Source organism: Prorops nasuta, unplaced genomic scaffold (genome assembly GCF_024137725.1).
Source record: "Prorops nasuta isolate Cenicafe-Biocafe unplaced genomic scaffold, Cenicafe_Pnas_1.2 PNAS00033, whole genome shotgun sequence".
Classification (NCBI taxonomy): Eukaryota; Metazoa; Arthropoda; class Insecta; order Hymenoptera; family Bethylidae; genus Prorops; species Prorops nasuta.
In genome coordinates, this window is record NW_027116830.1 from 2,007,423 (window position 1) to 2,031,858 (window position 24,436).

At 37.2% G+C, this 24,436-nt stretch overlaps 1 protein-coding gene across 8 annotated transcripts in view; it reads right to left on the reverse strand.

Moving 5' to 3' along the window:
- Rbfox1 (RNA-binding Fox protein 1) overlaps positions 1-24,436 on the reverse strand; it is a 54,756-nt gene that overhangs the window by 26,053 nt on the left and 4,267 nt on the right. For 7 of the 8 annotated variants that reach the window (XM_066743387.1, XM_066743385.1, XM_066743382.1 and 4 more), the window contains exons 1-4: positions 21,857-22,308; positions 6,109-6,474; positions 4,983-5,249; positions 4,842-4,895 (exon numbers count right to left, since the gene is read on the reverse strand). In XM_066743387.1, the coding sequence (XP_066599484.1) occupies positions 4,842-4,895; positions 4,983-5,249; positions 6,109-6,474; positions 21,857-21,868 (699 nt within the window). In that variant the 5' untranslated portion in view covers positions 21,869-22,308. Of the gene's footprint in view, positions 1-4,841; positions 4,896-4,982; positions 5,250-6,108; positions 6,475-21,856; positions 22,309-24,436 lie in introns of those variants that run through there. The other variant, XM_066743384.1, reaches the window with a different exon arrangement.

The window sequence follows — 24,436 nt, forward strand, 5'->3', positions numbered from 1 at the left end:
TCTTTCCAGAGAATGGTAGCCAGGCTAAATATTGTGCACATTAACCAGCCAATGTCTCGTAAACAATTTGACTTACGAATGAAAAATGATTGTAAAATAAGTATATGTGAATATAGTAATATGTGAGGGTATATCAGTGGAGCCACTGACCAAACAAATAATGTAAAATGTTTACGAAAAATAGGCTAAATTAATATGGATAAGTCTAGTCACCATCCAGGAAGTCTTATCCTATCAATAAAAAAAAATCAGTGATTAACTCTATTTCGCGCTGACCGGGTGTGAGCGTGTGTGCACGTTCCAAAAAAACAACTATTTCATTAACAACCAAGTCAAACAATTAATCAACCATGATACGGAGAGTGCCAATTGAATAATGGGCGAATTGAGAGTCATCGACAAACTATTATCCATCCATGGCTTCCAGTATCGCTGTTCTTCAAATGGCATCCTTTGTACGTTTCAAATATATTGAGATACGTACACTATATATAAATATATATATGTATATTAATATAATAATGCGTGAGTGCTAACTGGATAGGAAGCAGAGAGGTTTTTTTTTGTCAAACAATACTCCTATGAGATGCTAATCCAGCAAGGTTGGAGGAGTGAAACCTTTACGAAAAGGGAAGAATAGGAGAAAAGAGAAAGAGGGAGAAGAAAGAGATGAAACACTCTCACTTGCAATAGTTGAAGAGATATTTTTCTTATATTATGGGTGATATAGATTTAATAATGCAATTATGTACGAGTGCTAATTAGATAGGACGCAAAGAGCTTTTTGTATCAAACAATAGTCCTATTAGATGTTATTCCAGAGAAGTTGGAAATGGCAAAAACTTCAAGAGAAGGAAACAAAGGGAGGAGTGTGAAAAAGAGAGATAAAAACAGATGGGATTATTGAATTTTTAATCTCATTTGTAATAGCTCAAGAGATGTATTGTCCTTAAAGTACAAACGGTATAAATCTGAATAATAATGTAACAATGTGCAAGTGCTAAATACGATAGGAAACAAAACATTTTGTATCAAACAATAATTGTATTTGGTGTTATTCCAGAGAAGTTGGAGCGTCAAAAATTTCATGGGAAGAAAGTAAAAAGGAAGGAAAGTGAAAGAGGAAAAGAAAGAAAGATGAAAAATGATCAAATTTTCAATCACATTTGCAATAGCTCAAGACATGTTTTTTGTTTTTAATATGGATGGTATAGATCTGTATAATAATATAATAATAATACAAGTGCTAATTGAATAGAAAGTAGAGAGCTATTTGTATCAGATAATAAACCTATTAAGCGCTATTCTAGCAAGACTGGAACAGCAAAAACTTCAAGAGAAAGATATAAAGAGAAAAAAGGTAAAGTTGATGAGAGAAAAAAAGATGAGATAATTGAATTTTAAATCTTACTTGTAATAACTCAAAAAATCAATTTCGCACAGACGAAATAGATCTATTTAATAGAATAGTATTATATGAAAACTAACTGATGTTATAAGAAGAGAGCTTTTGTACAAAACACTTTATTACAGTGAGGCTGAAGGAGTTAAAAATGTAATGAAAAGGACTGTGTGTAACAAAGGAAAGAAAGAAAAAGTAGATACATCAAATCCAAAGACTCGGTTCGTCGGTCAACTTGGAAGAGTATTTCAGATCTTTCTGTAAGCATGGCCAAAAATTTGGGGGATGAAACTGGAATGAGAAGATTGATAATTACTGTAAGTGGGTGTCCGAAGCCCCAACAAACAGTTATACTTAAAAGTGTATAGAAAAACAATATACACCATATGTGTTTGAAAAAGTTGTAAGATTGTTATAACAAAGATACACAAATATATGAATTAAGGCACTAGGATAAGATTCGGGATATGCAAGTGTAATTTATTTCATTGTGTGATAGGAATGGTGCAAGAAAGATGGCTTTCTCTCTAATTGCCAGTCCCCCTCTTTCTCAGTCTTTTGCATACGCACACCTTGGAATGATTTAGCTTCGAGGCAATTGAGACGAGAAGAAAAGCAAGTAGATATTACTACGTCTCAGAGCACACTTCTGGAGAACAAGGATTCAACATGTGTACGAAATACTCTATTCGCAGACTGGAACTCAAATAGGCTTGGTGAATGAAAGAAGCAGCGTTCTCTAATCTAAACATATAATATATTGTTATAAATATATAAGACAGAGAAAAAAAAAAGAGAAATAAAAGCGTTCACCTTAATCTCTTCAGCATACGTGGACGCGCGTATTTGAAGAAAAAAGCGTGCGTCTCTACTATATATACATGAAACGACTAGACGAAAGAAACGAGTTATCCTAAGTTCTCCTTGCTTTGGAATTGTCCTCCAGTGCACTCGTGTAACCTACGATTTACGTTCCATGCTATTATTATAATGAGTTTGTGTGTTAGTAAGGGAGCTAACGTGTGGTCCGATAAACTTGAGAAAACTGCACCACATAATTGAAACTTATTGATGGTTTGGCGAGGAGAAGTGGACACAGGAAACGGTGCTGTAGGATCATGGACGGTGTTGAGAAAAGGGGGAATGGAAAAAGTTTCATCAAATCAAATGGGCAGCATCACCCGGAAGTCTCAGGCGTGACCGGAAATGCCGGAGCTCTCGTTAACCAATGGGAGCAAAGTAACAATAAAATGCAGAAGGCTAGCTAGCAGAGATGCAACAGCTCGTCTAACAACTACAGAAACTAACACCATTGGTTATTATATATATGTATAATAAAAATATATATATATATAATATATATAGAAATAAATTATATGCACTTGTGGCTGTGAAAACAATAATTCTTATCAGCTAAATCGTCAATTCTATGGATAAAATTCATTATTCTTTATCAATAAACAGACAAGGAATAAATATATATATATTTATATATAAATCTCTGTAAAAATGCTCTTTATAGGGATGCCACATTCCATTTACATTGACGAAGCTTTTGAGAAAAATTTTGCATCTTTTCTATGATTTTTCTTAATCAATTTCTCGGTCATTCGCTATAGCTCATTCAAAACGTTCGTCGGTCAGTCTTGATTGGAGTGATCGATTAAATAAAATAGTAATCCATTGGATATATATATATATATATATATATCTGTATTTGACTATTACTAAATTTAATCGATCCGTTATTTAAGTTTTCATTACTGTCATTTCTGTCTGGTTTCTTCTTATCTTTCAAGTGCATGTTGTCTTTGCAAAACAGCATCCTATGCTTCGTGTGGTATATAATATACGTGGAAATATTAGAATGTAAAAGTCGTTGAGTAGAAGCATTCAGATTCGTGCATGAGATACAAATATGGTACAGATGGATGCATTTTGGAAAAGCAACATGGTATCCAAGTAATTTCGTCTTGGGGTCTCGATTGTATCGCGGGTCTCCAACAAAAAGAGAAAACAATTCTCCACGTTATAATAATAAAGAAAACTAGAAGGATCCATCGTGAAGAAAAATAGGTTAAAGAGAGTAAAAATAAAATCGGAGACCCGTGTAAAGCCAGTGTACTTAAAAGCTGTAGAAACGAAGGCAACACTCCGTTGACTTTCTTTTATGGAGGAAAAATTAAAAACAGTCTATTTGCAATGCAAAGAAGGAACGTTGTGCCAATGTCGAGGAGATCACTCGTGTCAAATGTGGGAAATTATTCGAGTGGGGTAAAAACATGATTCGTATTAATCTGAAAATGCTGGAATAAATTTCTCAAGTTCGTTGTGGACAGTTGTAGGTGTACCAATATTTCTTCTTCCGAGCTCTTCGAGTTTAGGTCAGAGGTCACGAGGACGTTATCGAAGTCGCAGGTGGAGGAGGACGAGGAGGAGGTCCTGGTACCATATCCAAAGGGACTCGATCAAGTGCACTTGAACGTATTTGACGTAATCGTGTGCTGAATATGCAAGCTCACCGGAAGTCGACTGCCGCCAGGCGATGTATTACTGCAGGCTTCTTATCCGTGTCATACATAATCCCAAGAAGCTGCTTTGCATTTCAAAATCGCTTTTAGACTCCCTCTCGCTCCTTTATCGACGAATTTTCATTTCCTTTATCAATCTCTTCCTGCTATTAATCATTACCTCGTGTGAGTGCAACACGCTTTTCGATTCAATAAGCCATCGACATTGGCACAATTGGTTCCTTCGTTCTTCAACAATGGACAAATTTTATAGCCATGGAGTGTTGTCAACGCTTTGCTAAATTATTTCTAGGCCCAGAGGTCCACGATAACAGGTACCCTAGTAGCATTTTGAAGATATGCTAAAGATTTCAAGCATTCTATTCTCAAAGTGGAAGGATATCTGACCTTGGAGTCTGCACTGAGAAACACTGTCGATGATCTTTCTACAGACTATCAAAATTCTGTTGAAAGACTGTATACAGTTTCTACAACTCAGATACCAAGGTCAAATGTCCTTTCCATAATGAAAACAGAATTGCTGGAAACTTTAGCAAATTTTGAAAATGCTACCAAGGTATTAGTAGTACAATAACGAATCTATTCTTCAGAGACCTCCAGATATTACTTCAAAGAGTATCTCTCCGAACGCTAGCAGATCCTCTCGTGTCATTTTCGTATCCAGGCCTGGAGGATCTCCTGGGATCCGACAGGACACGAATTCTGAATTCACGACTCATCGTTATCGATTTCTCCGTTGTCAAGGTGAAAAGTGCCGTAAGTGGCTACAAATTTAATCCGCGACATTTCCAGATTCGAAGGCTCTACGTGGCCTGGATACAAAATAATCGATAGGTTCGAGCACAGCGACTTCTCCAGTATTCATAGATTAGTCTGATCTTGGCTAATCTGCTCGATGGTCAGCTTACCTTGCTGCCCCTCTCGTTAAAAATAATCTCCACATCCAGAATGGGTCCAAATTGCTGTAAAAATGGAAAATATTTGTATTTAATTATTTGGACATTTTCAGAGGACTAGATTGATATTTTTATCGTGTAGGAGAGACTCACCCCAAACATCGCCCTGAGGTCAGGGTCCCTGAATCTAAATGGGATGTTGCTGACGTGAAGACGCTTTGGTTGGCCCTTAAGATCGGTACCCTGTGTAGCTGTGGCTGGTGTCGTCGTACCGGATGTTACTGGGACTAACGTGGAACCTTCCACGTTACTCTCTGGACTTGCCTCGTTACCTCCACCAGAAGCTGCAGATGTCTGCTGTCCTTGACCACCAGCAGCCGCAGCTGCTGCTGCCGCAACTGCAGCTTGGAAAACTTCAGACTAAAACACACACAGACAATTATTTAAAATTTCATGTACATCCTCAAAATTCTGCTTTTAGTTTTACATTGATACTTAAATGTAGGACCAGACTTTGTGCTATTATTGATCCTGATATTTAATAATTGCTTTAAACTGAAACGTAGACGATTCTTGAAACTTTTATATACGTCAGTCAAATTATGACTTTTAATCTATATTGACATTTAAATGTAAAGCTTAGTGCTGTCATTAGTAATGCTGATAATTAATAATTACTTAGGGCTGAAATACAGACAATTTTTAAAATTTTCATGTACATCGTTCAAACTGTGATTTTCATTTAACACTGATATCTAATAGTAGAGCTAAGTCTAAATGAAGTCTCTTGATTATTGATTCTGACATTTAAGAATTTTTTAAACTATTTCTATTCGAGTCAGAATTCAGTCTTATTTTTTCTACTTTCTTCGAAAGACTTGAGATTTACACTTTTCAGAATAAAACAGAAAATAGTTGAGGACTATAATTTTATCCATATTCGAAGGATTTTCTCATACTCAATACATCAGTGTTAACCTTTAAAGGTTTAAAGAGATCGAAAATAGGTTGTAACAAAAAAGAGCCTTTAAACAGACACGTAAGAATTATTGAGCATTTTCCAGTATCTTTAAATACCTGTCTTGGTACTAAATAATTCACTCCTCCAAAGATCAAGTGAAAATCAATTGCAATCAAGAATAAAATGTAAATCAGTACACGTACAATGATTGAATTATAATTTCAAAGTATAAATAGCATGTCCATTCAAATGAAATTGTTAATTGCAATTGATTATCGATTAACAGTGGTGCGAAACGTCGTGTATGATGATCTTTACGATAGCTTGTTGATCCACGTGTTGACCATTAGGCGGTGGAGGTGGGCTGAAACTTGTTTGAACCGGATTTGGAGCACCAGGGCCGGTGGGATGCTGTGGCCCAGGGGTGGGCGCTACCTGCTGACCCCCAGCAGATCCAGGTGGTGCTTGTTGATTTCCAGCGTTGTTGGACTCCTCTTTCACGCCAGGTACAACCGCTGCAGCAGCCGCAGCGGCGGCTGCTGCTGCGGCGGCTGCGGCAGCCGCTGATGGAGTCTTCACGTCACCTCCTGCACCAGCCGCCCCTACCACCCCTGCTACGCCGTTCACCGGTGGCGGGAATACTCCCCCACCATAAGGCGCAGCCATTCCTGTCTGCACCATGTGCTGCAATCAAAAAACATTCATTTAAATTCCTTCGTTAACCACTTTTCAATCTACATTCACGTTGTTTTATATTTTTAACAAAAATACTAGTTTCTTTTTCTAATATTTAATAATTTTTGTTTTAAATTTACTGGAATTGGAACTTTTTAATTATAAGTTTAATTGGAGGATTAATCGACAATCCTTTGAAATATTTTTTAATATATATTGGGATTTTTTGTATGTCTTCGTGAAGCATCCTAAATTGACTTTTAGGTTTAAAGCTTGGGAGGTTTTTTGGGAATTACCTTATAAACTCGCGCTATTCGGTCATTATGAACAATTTCCTCGCTGTACTGACCCATCAAAACTAGATGTTTCAGATTTATAAAGCGAAGCCGCGAATGACGCTTTGGGTCTTGCCTTTCTTAAGCGATATATCGCGTGGTGCACGACACTTGTTTTACTCGAGCTGGGAAAAAAGAGGCTTCAAACAGAAACGGAAAATTCATGCTTCAAGTATGCGACTCCTCGTTAAAAATATTAAGTCGCTCGTTATGAAATACCAAGAGTGAGAGAGAAATAAAGAATAAAGGACAGAGAGAGAGAGACTTTGATGATTGCGCAAAGTTAAAGACCCACCACAAGGGCAGTAAAAAAAATATTGCAAAATGCATAAAAAGGATAAACTATGAGAAAAAATATAGTCTAAATATAAAATAATTTAGACGGAACTTTCTCAACAGAAAAAAATTCTGGAGAAAATTACAAAGAACGCTGACATGAAATAAATTAAGAAAAAAAAAACAATATCAAAATCAGAGTTCAAGCGGGAGAAAATTTGAAAGTTACTACAGTAGAAGTAACTTTATAATTGTTAAAAAACAAAAATATTAATGCTAAAAAAAATTAATACAACCTAAACTAATCGTAGAGGGGAAAAAGATAGTTGGGTATTTTATTAACGTTGCTGGAATATTACATCCTCTAAACGCAGTCGAGAAAGGCAAATGTTTCACATATAAGTGCCCCTACCACTTTCCTAGCCTTCCGTTTTTGCGCTTTATACAGGCCCCACCAGATAAAACGACCCAGATCATAAACCTAAAATTCTCCTTAACTTTGCAACCATGAGAGAAATCAATTTTTCGTATGGGATCTTTTTAAAGGTCTTTTAATTTGCGATAAAAAAAGCTCGTACATAAAAAAATTCATATCTCTTCTAGTTAAAAGGATAAAGAGAATTTGATGTTCATCGTTTGGATCGTTTTATCTGATACACCCTGTATAAACACACTTTTTAATCATTATTAAATCATAACACACGTGCAAGTAGATGTTATTTATATAAGTGAAGATTCGAAGGCAGCATAATGCAATAATATAAGAAGAGTCACAAAGCAACTAACTTACACTGAATTTAACTAGATATACATGTACTGTAAAACTGTCTTATAAGGCTATCAAGAAAACACTCTATTTTATTGAACAAATAAAATATTAAAGCAACGTTGTATCATGGACTTTCAGTTAATTTAATCGTCCAAAAAATTTACAATTAAACTTTATTAATTTTTACTCCAACGCAAAGGAGAAAAAACTAAGAAACAATAACGTGCAAAACATTGATATACAACGAATCGAAGCGTTTTCCTCTAAGAGAGAATTTTAACAAAATTATTTGTCCGTGATAAAAATATCACTAATCGCAGATTGTCAGGGGATGTTGAAGGGGATTTCTCGGTGTATTCGTGAACGAGTTTGACCCTCTTCCCCATGAGAAGAGGCTCGTCAAACGAGATAGGGTCCGAACCCCATACAACTCCCCTCCTAACGTGTCATTCAGCAAGAATTTACATAACGCTTTCGCATACAATACTGTATATACATGCAGTGAACTATCCTAAAACTTCTTATCGATTACCCACTAACGTCGCTTCCATAAATCCACGAAAACTGGATTCACGGAGCTTTCGACATCCCCCAAATGCAATCATGCAAGCTCCCCCCTCTCGCTCGCTCTCTTAATACCACACAAACAAGCTGGTTTTTGGCAAGAAAATCCCTACAGAATTTCTAACATCGATAACGATGCGAGACATTCATAGTTACAGTGGATTTTCTCGTGATTTCGGGTACAAAGAGTTACAGAATATACAATTTACATTAAAATATATATCGAACTTTGCTTAACAGGATGACTCATCCGAAATTGTCAATATTTTGATTCTTAGCAAAAAAAAAAAAAAAAAAAAAAAAAAAAAATCCTACATAATCTCAAGCATCGCTAATACTACGAGACGTTCGTAGTTGAAATATATCTTCTCATTACTTCAAGTATACCAAGAGTTATCAAAGATACAATTTACGCTAAAATTTCTAACAAGTCCCGCTTAATGGAATGTTTAATCCGATATCGTCCAACGTTTTCAACTTGGTCAATAAGGAAGAAACTCGTGTCGCTGCTTCTGCTCATCGGAGTCTAGTTTAGCAGGACCGTTAGTACCGATCTGCGGAACGAAGGAATCGCAGAGAGATTTTGGCACGGAGCCATCCTCCGCACAAAGGCCTAACTTTACTGCGGGGAAGCTCTGGCTCTCCTCCTCCGAAGGTTCGCCTTGGAGAGCGTCGTGTTCCACTCTACAGCCGTGTAATCCCTGTGATCGATTCCAGGATCAGCGTTCGTCCGGATCGACTTTGCGTGGGTAACAGGAGAAAAGTCGCCATGTCGAGCCTTTATCGGCCATAAAGCAGGGAGCCCTGCGGAATATCAGTAATTTAGCGTATTCTCACGATGACACGGGACTGATTAGGGTGCACGCGAGCACCGTAACTGAATTTATCATGGACACATCGCGGTTCTCTCCTATAGTGCAGGGAGTAGAGACTCTGGCCCAATTATCGGTGCTCGTAAAAAGCTCCCTCGGCGCTGCAGGAGAAAAAGGTCAAAGTGCACTGATGGAATCAGCATTTGCCCTGGAATCCTTCAGCGTCTCTCGACGTCTCAATCTCCAGGAACGCGGAAATGGTTGCCCTGCTCTTTCGTGCGCCGAAACGCGGCAGATTTATTTCTGGACGCTTCATTCACCGATGGGTGAGTCCCCTCGAGTACCAAGCGAGGTACCAGAGCCTTCCACTTTGGACCATCGTCGTCGTCGTCGTCGGGATGTCGCAGGAATGCAGGGACTCGGAGGTCCTCTTCGTGGAGAAACATTGAATTGATCGATGCGGACGATGGGGCGGGAGTGGCTGGCACGGTTCACGCGACTCCACTCTGGAGTCTCATGCGTGTCATGACGTCACTTCCGGTCAATCAAAAACCATCAGCGTTAACCGGAGCGTCTCTCCTCGCTGGGACGCCCGCCGCGTGATTCTCCGATGGAAAAGAATATAAAGTACGCGTGGGAGGTATAGCGTGAGTCGAAAAGCGGTCACGGGGAAAAGAGTGCGGCAGATGGAACGAAGAAAAGATTCCATCGCCCGTGTCTCTCCGTCCCTCTCGCTCTGCTGCACTATTGCTCGCTTCTTCGTTCCTCCCGCGTCTTCGCGATCCTCTGAATTTTATCGCATTTTCTCAAACGCATCGAGCTTCCAAATGCTCGGCGCGTCACAGGTTTGTATTTAAGGATATTCGCTCGAATCGCTAAATATCGCAAAGTACGTGTGTGGGAAGCACGGTGCGAGCCAAAGTGGTCATGGGGAAAATACTGGTGCAGCTGGGGAGACTGCATTGTTTGTTTCTCTGTCCCTCTTATCCTCCACCGTAGCTACTTTCCTCGTTCCTTTCACATCTTTACGCTTCCTGCTAGCCACTGAATTTTATCGCATTCTCAAATGCATCTGGGATCTAGATCCTCCCCGCGTCACACACTTATGCTTGAGGACCTTCGTTCGGGTCGATAAAAGAACATAAAGCACGCGTGGGAGGTATGGCATGAATTAAAGCAGTCATGGGGAAAATAGTGGAGCAGCTGGAGACTGCGTCGTTCATTTTTCTGCACCTCTCTTATTTTACACCATATTGCTCGCTTCTTTATTTCTCTATTCATCCTTTTATACCCCATCGTGGTCCCGCTAACCACACTGGATTTATTCGCATTTTTCAACAGAGTTCCAGATGTTCTCCTCCACATTCAGCTTTTCTATTTAAAGACCTTCGATTGGACGGTTAATGGGTTTAATTGGACGAGACGACACTCTTCGAAACGCGCTGCTGTTGAATTTTCTCAATTTTCAACCATTTCCCATATCTGTCTCTCCATGATTCCTGGAAGTCTCTGGTTTTTCTAACGCATCGCAGCTCCAGATGTTCTCCACATCCCACTGCTCTGTTTAAGGACCTTCGCTTAGGTCGCTAATGAGGTTAATTGGCTGAAACGACGCTCTTTGTAACGCAAAGCTATCTGCTCGGCCATTGCTTTCCGCAATTTTCCCGCCATTTTTCAATTCATTTCCTCGCGATTTCCCAGGATTTAATGGCATTTTTAAACTTCCAGATGTTCTCCAAATACTTATTTCCTGTTTAAGCGAGGTACCTCCACTGATCGTGTTAATTGACTGAAACGATGGTCATTGCGACGCAATGTTGTCCATTTCGACAACGTTTTCCTCGACATCACACCCATTTTCCCATTTATTCTTCCATGATTCCTGAGAGGGGCCGGATTTCATCGCCTTTTGAAATGCATCAAATTTCCAGATACTCTCCACACATGCCATTCTTTCGTTTGTTTCAAATACCTTCGCTAAGCTCGCTAATGAGGCTAATTGGATAAAACACCACTTTTTTCAAAGCAATAACGTCTGCTTTTCACAATTTCCATGCCATTTTTCAATCTACCCTCTACGATGGCTGGCAACCTCTACATTTCCTCGCATTTTCAAATGCATCAAATTTGCACATCTCTCTCTCTCTCTTCGACTTAAGAGTAAAGTACCTTCTCTAAGGTCGCTAATGAGGCTAATTGAATGAAACGGCACTCTTTGTAACGCAATTCTGTATGATGAGCCGGCCAATGCTTCCCTCGAATTTCCTGCAATTTTCCAATTTATTCCTGCATGATTCCTGGAAAGCTCTGGATTTGATGGCATTTTCCAAATGCATCAGAATTCCAGATGCTCTCCGCATCCAACTTTTCCATTTATTCAAAGTACCTCCACCAAGGTTGCGGATGATACTAATTGGATGAAACAACACTTTTTCCAACGCAGTGCTATTAGCTTTTTCCACATTTTTCATGCTATTTTCCAATACATTTCTCCCTATACTCATATATCTCTCTGCATGATTCGTGGAAGCCTCTGGACTTGATCGCAAATTCAAATGCATAAAAATTCCAGATGTTCTCCAAATCCCACTCTTCCATTTGTTCGAAGCACTTTTGCCAAAGTCGCTGATCATTCTAATTGGGTGAAACAACACTTTTTCCAACGCAGTGTTGCCAGTTTTCCATATATTTTCATGCCACACATTTTGCAATCCATTCCTCTCTATATGCGTCTCTCTTCATAATCCCTGGAAGCCTTTGGACGTTGATCTCACTCTCTTTCAAATGTATCAAACTCCCAGATGTTCTTCGCACCCCACTCCCCTGTTTAAGCAAGGTACCTTCACTAAGGTCGCTAATGAAGCTAATTGGCTGAAACGGCGTTCTTTGTAACGCAATGCTGCCTGTCAAGTCAATGCTTTCCGCAGTTCTCGCGTGTGAGGAGAACGGACCAGAGACTCTATCATGTAATTCCACATGGAAATGTCCATTTTCCACATAAAATTACTAAATCATAGAATTCAACTAATACTATGGATGTACAATGTGTCCACATTAATACTAAACATACTGACAAACTTTTTACAAATATGTTTTTACTTTTAAAGATTGTCATTTAACTTGTAAATAATAGCTTCCAAGTTAAGGACTCGCGGTACTTGACAATTTGACTAATTTTATCTTAATTTTATTTGTTGAAAATCAATTATAACTTGTACGAACAATAGAATTAAAGGAAAAATTAAGATTCGCAAGAAGAATAAGCCCTTAACATGTATATGCTCTACGTGATTGATGAATTTCAAGCAAAAAATCATCACACGAGATCACAACGACTTTCAGAAAACAAAAATTGTTTTCATCCAGCCAACAAGATTTCCATCTGGGAGTGGTTGAGATTTGGCCAGCAGTTCATCGAGATTAATTAGAGATTTGAAGATCCGGACGAAAGGGCTGGTATCCAATGGTTGGATAAGGATTCTTCGCGTTGAATATCCCGAGGCATTCATTGGACGCCTGGCAGAGAACGTTGTCGGTTTGAATAATTCATCCGTGGAGAAGAAGGCGTGTGTCGATTGGCTGGGAGAAATTTCCAGACGCAGGCGCGACTCCCTTAATAAGACATGCCTGGGGCATCCCCTGGACGTATTTTCGGAGGCTGCTCGCGTATGCCCGAACCGTGGTTCAGCCTGCAAACAAGATAGAAATGTTAGAAACTCTCCCTTCCATGAAGAGTGAGAACCATACCAATTACGAACGTCGAATATCTTCAACGATTAAACGATCCATCCTGCAAACTCGAGTTTCTTCTCAGTATTGTTTTTATAGTTTCCCTAGAAATAGCAAGAAAAAAAGTAAGAGATTATCGCTGGCAACATCTGAAAGTATCCCATTGTGTACATTGGTAATTAAATTCAAGAGAATTTTGTTTCTCCGCTGGTTCCCAGAAAGAGGACAAAAGGAACCTGCTATATGTTATTATGCGAGTAGAGTCGAAACTCGTTATTAAGTCCTTCCTGGGAAACCCGATCAAGCTCCAACGAAATTCGCGGAAATGGTTCGAGGCATGTTTTGGATGAAGCGATCGCTTTATGTTTGGGATTAAGTAGGAAGGACGGGGGGAAGGAGGGAGCAGCACGGAGTAAATAGTTGCGTGTTTCTTTGTTATCTCCGTGCACCGGTGTGACCCAGTTTCATTGACGGGCTCGAAAGGGAAATCCCGGGAAATCTGAAGAAATAAATCTTCAAATCTCGAGGCATAAAATTTCGATTGGCCCTAGCGAGACACAGTCGCACCATTAAAATGATAAGACAGTGAATATATTCATCAGTTTTCACGGGAGCATTCCGATCGACGCAGAACTTATTGTGTTTTGAAGGGGAAAAAAGTATCACTTGGCCTTGTGTTTACTCGAAAGAGTTTTCTTGCTGAAAAATTCCTAAACTGATCATTGTATTTAACCGATGGACTGCTAGAATCTTTGCACTGATGTTGTTATACTTTTTTCATAAAACTTTGCTCGTTTTCATAACACGATTAGCGAATAAACCCTCCATGTTTGTTTATAGTCACAATAGCAATTTTTTCGGTAGTCTAAAAGTTAATTATGTTACGACCTCATTAGTGTATTAGCGTAAAATTGTAATGGTAGTAGTATTTGTAATTGTATTCAAATGTTTGAAAGTATGTCGAAACTTCTAGATACAGCGATTGTAATTTGTCAAACGTGGTATATAAGCACTGCGGAAAAGAAAGAAAGTTGACAGCTGCGATTAACGTCTTTTAGAAAAGTCACGTACTTTAGCCTAAAAATTGTAATCAGTTTGATAATTCTTTACACGTTTCAGTTCTTGTTAATGTTATCATTTTCGTTCATTAAAACGTTTGAGTTATTAGTTTTTAAAAATATTGTGCTGCTTATTTTCAAGTTACAAAAGAAATATTTCAGAAAACTATCTTTTACTATTATATATTTTGTGACTTTTGCAGTCATAATCATTATAAACGTTAATGATTAAGTTTCTCCCTTTCAAGATATATTTTGCAATGTCTAATTTTCAATCTATACTTTTCGCTGAGACATCAATTTAACTCTCAGTGCACAAAAAATATTGAACAATTCGTTCATACTTTTCGCATAATACGCGAGGCGTGTCATTTAACGTGTTACAGAGAGATTATAGTGGTTCACTAGATATTTCGATTTTAAACTGCTTATAAGAGCGGGTTTGGCTGAAACAGTGTGCGTGACTGCTACGCGTATACAAGCAATCTTGCTCACCTACTTATACTTTCAAATTTAAATATCTAGTGAACGACTGACTGAGCGAAATGACAATTAGTAATTAGTTTTTTGAAAAGCTCTTGAACAACGTAAAAGAAAGTATACAATGAAGAAAATAGGTGACTCTACATTCAAATTCAAAGTGACCTTCGTATGATCTTCAAAATTAAAAGAAAATGCAATAAACGAAACAGGTGGCTCCACTCGAAAGGCTCCACTAGTGACCTTCCTGTAATCTTCAGATGACGTTTCAAGGACAGATCAATGATACCATCTTACGTCCCCCTCAAAGTTAAACAAGTTTCATTTCAAATACTTTTTTTATAGTCATGGTAGTTTTGTGTTATCTCTCTGTAACACTTTAAATGACACACTCTTTATGGTCTGTTCCCATGAATAGATTTTACATTGCTGTCAATAATTATCAGTGCAATTAAAACAGAACACTTAAAAATAATCTCCATCGCATACAATGTTTAATTATTGTTTCCGTCTTTTAAATTCGGTACAACGAAATTCGATTTCCGGTCTACGGTTCGACGTAAACACCATACAATAGCGAGTATTCGTCAATTTGCATGGGATTAAGCCAATCGACGCATCGTTTTGTATGCAAATTGCAAAAATATCATTTGATGTTACAATTACTCGGAAGACTTTTCTGTCATATTACCGGAATTATTTCTAAATTTTCGATTAATTCTGCAGTTTTTGCATCATTAAAACAGGGAATTTCATTTAAATTGTACAACAATACTGAATACTTAATGGAGAGAATTTTTTTAAACATAGTAGCAAATAAATTAACTGGAAATTAAAAATTTTTTCTCAACGTTATTGACAGCATGATAATAATTTTCTCATGCAAAAAATATCAATGTACAAAACAGACTTTAGCAATATATTTAAAAATTAATAATCATTTTTAAAAACTCTCTACTCTACAGTTTCCTTAACTATGCAAGTTTTAGACGTCCTTAAAAAAATAATTCATGATATTATTCCATAAAAAAACTGTTACAATGGAAGAAAGTTTTATACAAATATAAATTATCAGTAATCTATTTGTTCAGACGAAAATTCTCTCTAATCACTATCCAATAGCACCATTTACATGAATTTCCTCGTTAAAACGATACGATAGGGAATATACACCAGTTTGTATGGGATTATTTGCTTCGCGTATACAAACCCAGTGGCATTAGGGTAAGAATGTGTAATATTAGTACATATGCATACCATATCAAAGTTATTTATCCCCGTAACTTTGATCATTTTCAAAGAACTTTTTTCGTACGCATATACACAGTTACACATTCTCGCTATATTATTTTTATATTGGTATGTAAAAAGCGAAAGCTAATCGGCGTATAAATTATCGTATGATAAATGGGAAAAATATCAATCGACGTTACATTTGTACTGGAAAAATTACTTTTTCTACAATTATCTCAATTATTTATTCGAACAATTTCAACGCGAAAAATCATTGAAAATGAAACTTTTTCGTATCGAATCTGGATGAACTGGAGCTTTTAACGAATGGCCCACAGCGGGAGAAAAAAGTAAGCGATACGAGGACGAGCAAAGTTCAGAAAGAGAATCGTAAATTCAATTTTGTGTATCTGCTGAGCAATAAATCTTGAAAAAACTGCATGCGAGGATATTGTTAGTGGGAATAATACAAATACTCAATAGTGATTTGGTTGAAGGAACGAACGAATTGAACATGAGTATGTGTGAGATATATATATATATATATATATATAAATATATATAGAGAGAACGGAGGAGTTTGAAGTCTCTCGATTTCTGGAAAGATACGAAAGAGGGAGAAAGAGAGTGGGACAAAGTCGATAGCCCCTCGTGTGACCTCGTGACAGTTGGTTGTTGATTATCCAGTGCATTTGCCCATCGAAACTCGACTCTCTCTCTCTCTCTCTCTCTCTCTCTAAATTTCCCTCTTCCACCAGATTCTCCACTACCGACGGAAAAAAATTACCAATCCAACGTTCATCGTCTGAATTATCTCCAAACTTCTCTGTAAAAACAGAGAACCAGGGATTTTCCTTTCTGTGAAAAATCGTATAGACGCCAATAACAAATGTACCCTTTGCAACCATCGTAATTCTACCCTTAAAATTAAGAGATTATCCGGTATACAGGGTGTTCAAATCAATACGTCCCAAAGAGCGTGGACTTAAAACTTAATTTATCTTCGTAAATAAAACAGATAGAAATTTTTCCATACGACCTTTCCGAAAGTACTTTCTTTTGACATCATAAAAGGTTTTATGTAAGAAACTAGTATTTTTTATAGTTACGAGGATAAATGAATTTTTACGTCAGCGCCTTGGGGGCGAATTAAGTGAAGCACCCTGTATAAAGTCCGTCGGTTAAAACGCCTGAGAGCATAAATGTAAGGAAACGTTCCAATCCTAAGGTAAGTTAAAAAAAAATTATATCAAATCAAGAATAAACTACTTTTTAAAATAATCTTTACAAGTTAAAAATCAGTTTTCTTCAACACTAGCAGTAGGTGGTTGGAAAGTTGAGAATTTCGACGAACAAAATTTCTTGTTGAAAATGCTAATTTACCCATATGTTTGTTAAAATAAATGACCGTGAATTAGACGAAGCAATGTAAACCCTGGTATTCCTTTTTAGCATCTAACAGAACGTGCCTAAGTTCGACCAACTTTAATCATCTTTGTTTACATTGACTTTCGCTATTTCTTATGCATGCATTCCTGATAAATAGGGCTGCGAGATGCGGTCATGGGATGTAAAAGTTGCGCATAGCCATTCTAAATCAGCAACCGTTTATTTTAAAGATTAAAGTACGTGTTAAAGTAGTTACTGTGGTACATTTAGATTATATTAGTGAGACGCTTCGAATTTGAAAAGGAAAGAATTTTTATTGATATAAAACAATAGTTCATAATAAATAAAACTCAATAACAGTGAAAGAACAACAAAAAATTCAATATTTGAACGGTATATTGACATGCATAACATTTTTATGACCTATATTTTTTTTTATTTGTGTTGCAATCACTGAATGAATAGTGGATATTTACATTTTTTCTTCGCTTTTTAAATTTTGTGAGCTATTTCAATACCAAAGCTATAACATACAAATGTATATAATCTGAATTTTCTTAAATTTACTACAGACAAAAATTAAGTGTTTATCGATTTCATTTAACTGATTTTCTGTATACGGAAAAAGCTGCACTCATCACATTATTTCTAAGAAATTAAAACGATGAATTTTTATTATACATTTTTGCAATTAAAATGGATCATCAATAATTAAAAGCTAACAAAATATGTAGATTTTTTTATCTGTTAAATGATAATAAGAAAAAATAAATAAAAAGAAAAGACAGTTCATAAAAATATATACCCAGTGCCAAAAAATCATTAATGAATTTTATTTTCTATTGTTCTTTAATTGCTTTTGCATTATTCAATTGTAATAACATATAATTCTTATTTTAAATTTAAAGTATGTTTTGTTTGCAGTTTGAATATACTGCAAATTTATCTTAAGCTCATTAGGTTATTTTAATTCAAATAGTTGAATTTTCGACTCTATTTTCTATCCCTCAACCAGCACTTTAAAGAAATACATGAATATTGATACACCCTGTATATTATTACTTTCATTTAGCTTTTAATTAGGAGATTGACTGTTGGAAGAATTATTTAATGGCCATCTCCTATTGGTCCAGCGTCGCTTGGACGATCCAGACACTAATAACAAGTTTAAGGGGCTATTAAAGTGTGAAACTCGACAAAATGGGAGCTAATTGTAATTATTTTTTGTGTAAAAATATTATATGTGTTGGTACATTTTTTTATATGAAGGGTACACCGTTAAAGAATAGACAATAATTTAGTAGTGCTTGTAGGAATATATATTTATTTAATAAATATATCAAAACGTTTATACGGAAGCCAGAAAATGTATTGACTTTGTGTTAATACTTTCAGGCATACTGAAAGCAAAAATTGTTAAGAAGTTTTTTAATATGTAAAAGGTTTCTTTAATGTCGGAACTAAAATTGTAATATTCGTGTACTTATTGCTTGTAAATTATTTTACGTCTAATACGAATACTTTTTACATTCAACAATAATTGCAATTCGCTTTTTTTTTTAATTTAACATTATAATAGCTCCTCAGGGAATTTTTCACCGACTATAACTTTTTAATTATTAAACTGGCTGGATAAAAAATGGTATAAGAATTGATGAGTTTGACAAGAGTTAAAACGGACACATTGTATAAAGACCTGGGAATTTTCCTCAAGGCGTAAAACACCCAAATGGGCTTCCATCATAACAAACATAAGTATTTTAACCATCACCGCTAGACTCTCCAAATATTCCTCTGCCACCAATCTCTCCCTACTACCATTAAAAACACAACTATCAATCCAAAGCAATGCTATTCTTAAGGAAAAAAATCAAATTCAAAATAAATCATGACTAACTAGAAAAATTAAAACCAAATAAAAACAAATAATCTAATTTTTATAACTTATTTCTTTACCTATAAATTACCAAGACCTAAAAATATTTTAATTCTCCACATTCCATGAATCAACTGATTGTCAGAGCGATTCTCGGCCAATAGGACAGGGCCACTAGAATGCTCGACCAATAGGAAGCGTCGAAACAAAGAAATACGTTTTTGCTTTTACTACTTGAAGCGAGAGTCTAGCGAGTATCTTGATAATAATCTTTAACAACTTTTTAATTAACTACTCCACAGCAAAACACTTTAAAAGCGTTGTTTTTTTTTCTGTGCGACTCAGCTTCTCCCAAGTTCTCCAAGCCGACTACATTGTGTGTGAAACAAAACCACCGGCGTGCGATAAAAATTGATATTACATTTTTGCAGCAGGAATCGATGAGGCAAATTGAAGAGGGATGCAATAAACAATAAGCACGGCAAATCGCTAAGGGCAAAGGTCACTATTGATCGAATAACGAGTTACACTAGGAGACCATGCGGTTCAGTCGCAATTATTTAAGGAGAGGATGTAAAGCTTGGAAGCGAACGGAAATTTGCAACTCCCCCTCACAAAATTCTTTTCCTTTACTGGGGAACTAAAGTGTAGTAGAAATATTTTTCTTCGATTTCGTATGAGAAAATACACGTGCGGCTCCACCCCCCCCCCCCTCTCTCTCTCTCAACTGTGCTCTGCGGCTGAAGCTGCAACAGATCGATCGTGAGGGAACCCACGCGCGCGCGCGCGTGCGTGTGTGTTATGTATGTATGTTGAAAAGTAGCGAAAGGTAGTAGTGGTCCAGGGGTAGAACTTAAAGGGAAGCTGCAACTGGCTGGACCGATCGATATCCTCCAATTCCACATCTTCTCAAAGTATTTTCCATTGATGAAAAAAAAATATTCCAGCAACTCTTTATCCAGCCAATCCACTATCAAAGCTGATTTCACCCTATTGTGCAATGGTTGGAGAGATAGGCGGGAGAAAAGAGGGAGAGAAATGAGTTTGAAGAATTGGTAGAATTTCCAAATGAGCCCGTATATATATATATATATATATATATATATATATATATAGGACGTTGCATGATGACCATGATGAATAGGGGTGTGTGGCAGGGATGAAAAGCAGGAATGAAATTCCAATCGATTTTTCCTTGCTCTAAACTCTCCTCCCGCTTTCGTTTATTATTAGCCTGACTCTTGAGAGAGGCTAGCAACCTTGTTTTCCGGCAGCCTCGACCCTGTCCATCGACTAGAAAAACTTGCCAGATAATCCTGAAACAAATATATATACACAGTACATTGAGTAATGAGAGCACCGAAAGTAGTATTTCTCTTACAATGGAGAGACACAAGGGTCAATCTTTGCTGCAGCAGTAAATAATGAAGCTTTACGTGACTCAAGCTTGACTCATGTTTATTCGAGAGATTTACGTAGAAACTTCATTATTCTCCAGCTATTCCCATTTGATACTTCAGTGATGATTATTAAGTTATTACTTACCTGCACAATTTTTGTATACGTTTGTTTACAGTTAAAAACAGTTGGTTCGTGGTTGATAATGGTCGGTCGATTGGTCGACCTATTGGTAAACTTCTTAGTCAATTTATTTCTTTGGTAAAAAATAAAATTCACAATAGAATTCAATAAAGGTTTGGCTATTGTGAAAAGGGAGAAAAACTTAATGTTATGGCATTAAGATGTTTTCCAGTTATTGGAATATAAGTATTTAGTTTACGCGTCGTCTAAACTGGAGTAATTCGCCGAATCTGTCGAGCCTCGGAACAAGCACACAATAGGCTTATTTCCTGGAAGCCTTGGACGCTTCTGCTTCATCCACCATAAATTAACGACGCTAAACGTGATTCTCGCGCCACGGAACACGAATGAGCGTCGTTCATTCCTCAATAGCAGCGCATTGTTCGATGGATCATCTTAAATAAATATTATTTTCTTTATTTTAAAAATATCCTTTTGTCCCTCTTATTTTTTTTTTAATTTATCTGGAAAGCCCGTTAAATTCAGACTCAACCACCAATGCTATTAAATGTGTGTATTTAAATATCTCATCTTGCTTTAATGACGCTTGGCACTTGTTTTTCTACTAGAGTCATTGATCGCTAGTGTAAATATAAAATAGAAGAGCACTACTGGCAAGACTGAGAAAACATGTAGCTGAAAGAAAATAAATCAAGAGTCGTGGATTCGGTTGGTTGAGATTATTTTGAATAAAAGGCGCGCGTTCGACTTTTCCCCCGTGAGCGATTCTAACCTCTCTCTCTCTCTCTCTGGAGTATTCGGAAAATATTGCACAAGTCTCGTATTTTTCCCGCTTCGAGAAGTTAGTTCATCGATTCGAAAACGTTAAGTTACAGGTTAGTGACAGCTGAAACACAATGGAGAAAAAATCCGATTTTCGAATCACAGCACTAACATAACCTCAAATTGCATTGTCACCAACGCACAAAACTTCAACTTCAAGGTGCGTTCAAGGACACCATGAACGCCGCGCTTCCCTTCGCAAAATTTCATTTTCCATTCATCCAACGAAATTCCGGCCATCTGCAAGTGCTGCTACAACAACGCGTGCAGTGTGCACTGCTTTCATGCGTGCCACTTTCTCTCTCCCTTCTTGCCAATTACAGTGCTCGAACACGATAAAAAGGTAAAATAACGGGAAAGAGTAATAACATAAGAGAGCTAGATTTTCTGACACGCAATAAAGCAAGAAATTTTGAGGAAATAAAAAATTGCATTCTTGTAGGGTGAATTTTGTTGGACGAATAGTACATTTTATGGTGTTGGTAAAAGAGATTTTCTTAACTTACAGGGTAGTACATCCCTTGAGGAGGAAGAAAGAACGCCCCAGAGCCCCACAGTTTGAGGCCGTTTTGCTCCACAGTTGCGCGAGAAAATAAATCCGACGCTTACTACCTCTCCACCTTCCGCCTTTTCTGCCTCTCTCGCTTTCTCTCTCTCCCTCTCGCTATCTCTCCCTTTTTGCCTCGAGCACGAAAGCGTCTCTTTCCTCTCTCTCTCCGACTGCAAGTCTATTATATCTCCCGAACGCGTGCACAGCACTCTCACACACACACCACGTAAAATAATACTTTAAATTTTAATTTTGCCCACTATATCCGCCTTTTGCATCAATGTTCACGAATTTTGTCACGTTTCTTCACTTCCTTCCCGTTTTGCACACACTCTCGCACACTCTCCCTCCTCTCTCTCTCTCTCTCTCTCTTGCTTTCGCACAGACTTTCTCACTTCGTACCGTCCAAGTGCGTGGTTCTTCTGCGACTGAAGGTCCCGCAAAATACCGGCGCCAAATGGACGACACCCGACGGCCATTTTCTCAACTACACAATCAATATGGCCGATCGTACGAATATTCGAAATACCTCCCCCTCTAGGCAAATATCAATCCCGTTCGCCCTCCTCTTACTAACATAACTTTTAATTGTTGCGTGCCTATTTTAGTTCGATAATTAATCGTTATTTCCTTCAAATTGATAGCTGTCTAGTATCTTTCGAGAGAAAAGTAAAGAGAACAGAAATTTTAATGCTTTTTCTTATAAACAAGGATTGGATATACTTACAACTTTTGGAGGAAGTTAATTGTTTATTATAAGTAGGGTAAAATATCTTCTGGATAGTAGCAGCTTCTAAGAAGCTATACAGAAGAGGATCCAGTTTCGGGAAGATTCTAAAATTATCGCATGGAGCAGCTTGGGATTTTTTCTCCTTGCTGTTCTCCGAACAGATCCTAGAGGTGATTCAAGTGCGTTCGGATATTTTTAGACCATTCCAAGCCTTTGGAAGAATTGCAGCTGCGAGGCACATGCGCCTTTCCTACCCGGCTAAACACTCTTGAACTCAGCACCTTTTTTCCGCTTGTCCGTAATAAACTTTTCAGCTCCCTGCAGACCTTTCAAAAAACTTTCGCAAACAAATCGATGAGTTTCATGCGGAAATCATCGAGTTTCCTGTATCGGCGAGCTATTAATAAACTTTCCACTTGTATATTTTCCTACAGTTTGCACAAGATTCCTATCTGATCGAGCTAAGCTAGGTCTGGGGAGACATGTAAACACGAAACTTTCGCTTGAGCTGATCGCGTGTGGTAAAGTTATACTCTAATAACAAACTATCTTCGTGTTCATTTCGCACAGTGCAAATTTAAATTAATCACCTTAACATTTTGAAGATAAAACAAGAGATGCTTTGACTCGTCTAGAAAGTTTTTTATTCTACAACGGTAACGTCAAGTTTTCTGAACGACGCGTTCTAGTTACCGAAGGATGATGCCCCAGCATCGGTTGGTAATACCAGCATCTGTTTTACCGACCAATCGACAAGTTAGCGTCCTATTAAATTCAAAAAATTAATTCCTCTTACTATTTAAATTAATATATCACAAATAACGTAATATTCATCGTTTAAGCAATCCAAATGTTTTTATAGATAAAATATTCCATATGCTGTGAAGAAATTACTTTTTTCCGCAACAAACGCCAATAGTTGTAAAGTTTAAATGACATACCCATATCTCAAAATTTAATTGCTCCCACTCGTGGTTGAGAGAAAAATTAATTCTTAAATTGCGCAAACGCAAGTTCCGAATGAAAATTTCATTACGATCTTTTCCCATCATTGTTAAAAACAAAAAAAAAGAACTTTTTACGAGAGAACAGCACGGACAATTTTAAAAATTTCACAAATTTCAAATACTGATGGACGGGTCACCTACCGGTTATTTTTCTAATTACATTTGGCGGGAAAAGTTTACCCGCGTATTAGAACACCCCGCCCGCCAAACCGCCCTGCCCCCTATTTAAACAAAAATAAACCTTTTTCCACTACGGTCATGGTGACAAGAAAAAGAACACACATGAAACGGAAATAAGAAAAAGTAAATACTTTGTTTCTCTAATCAGTTCCGATTATGAGTAAAAATCTGATACAATCGGGAATCATTACGGAAAGTTGTGGTAAAAGCTAGCGACGTAAAAAGAATCAAGCGAGTTCCCTTGAAGAATTTACTGGGCCAAACAGATGCTGCATAACCTTTTATGGTCCTCGATTGTCACAGCTAAGGAAAACTAGACAAACGACATCTATCGCATGTGTATTTGACTTTTATGATTCATTTTCTAGATTTATCCGGCAAATGAAAATAATGCCAATTTACAGGAATAAGGAAATATCAAGTAAAATATATCGTAAAATCGCTACAAAATCCAAAAATAATAAGGAAGAATCATTCGAATTTGAAGAAATGAACCAATAAAATTTCAATTGATAGAACTCCAAGGACGAGGGCCAAATAACAAGCAACTATCTACGTTTATGTAAAAGCATCGTTAAACAGAGGAAGCATTGATTTCTCAGAAAAATATGCAATTCGT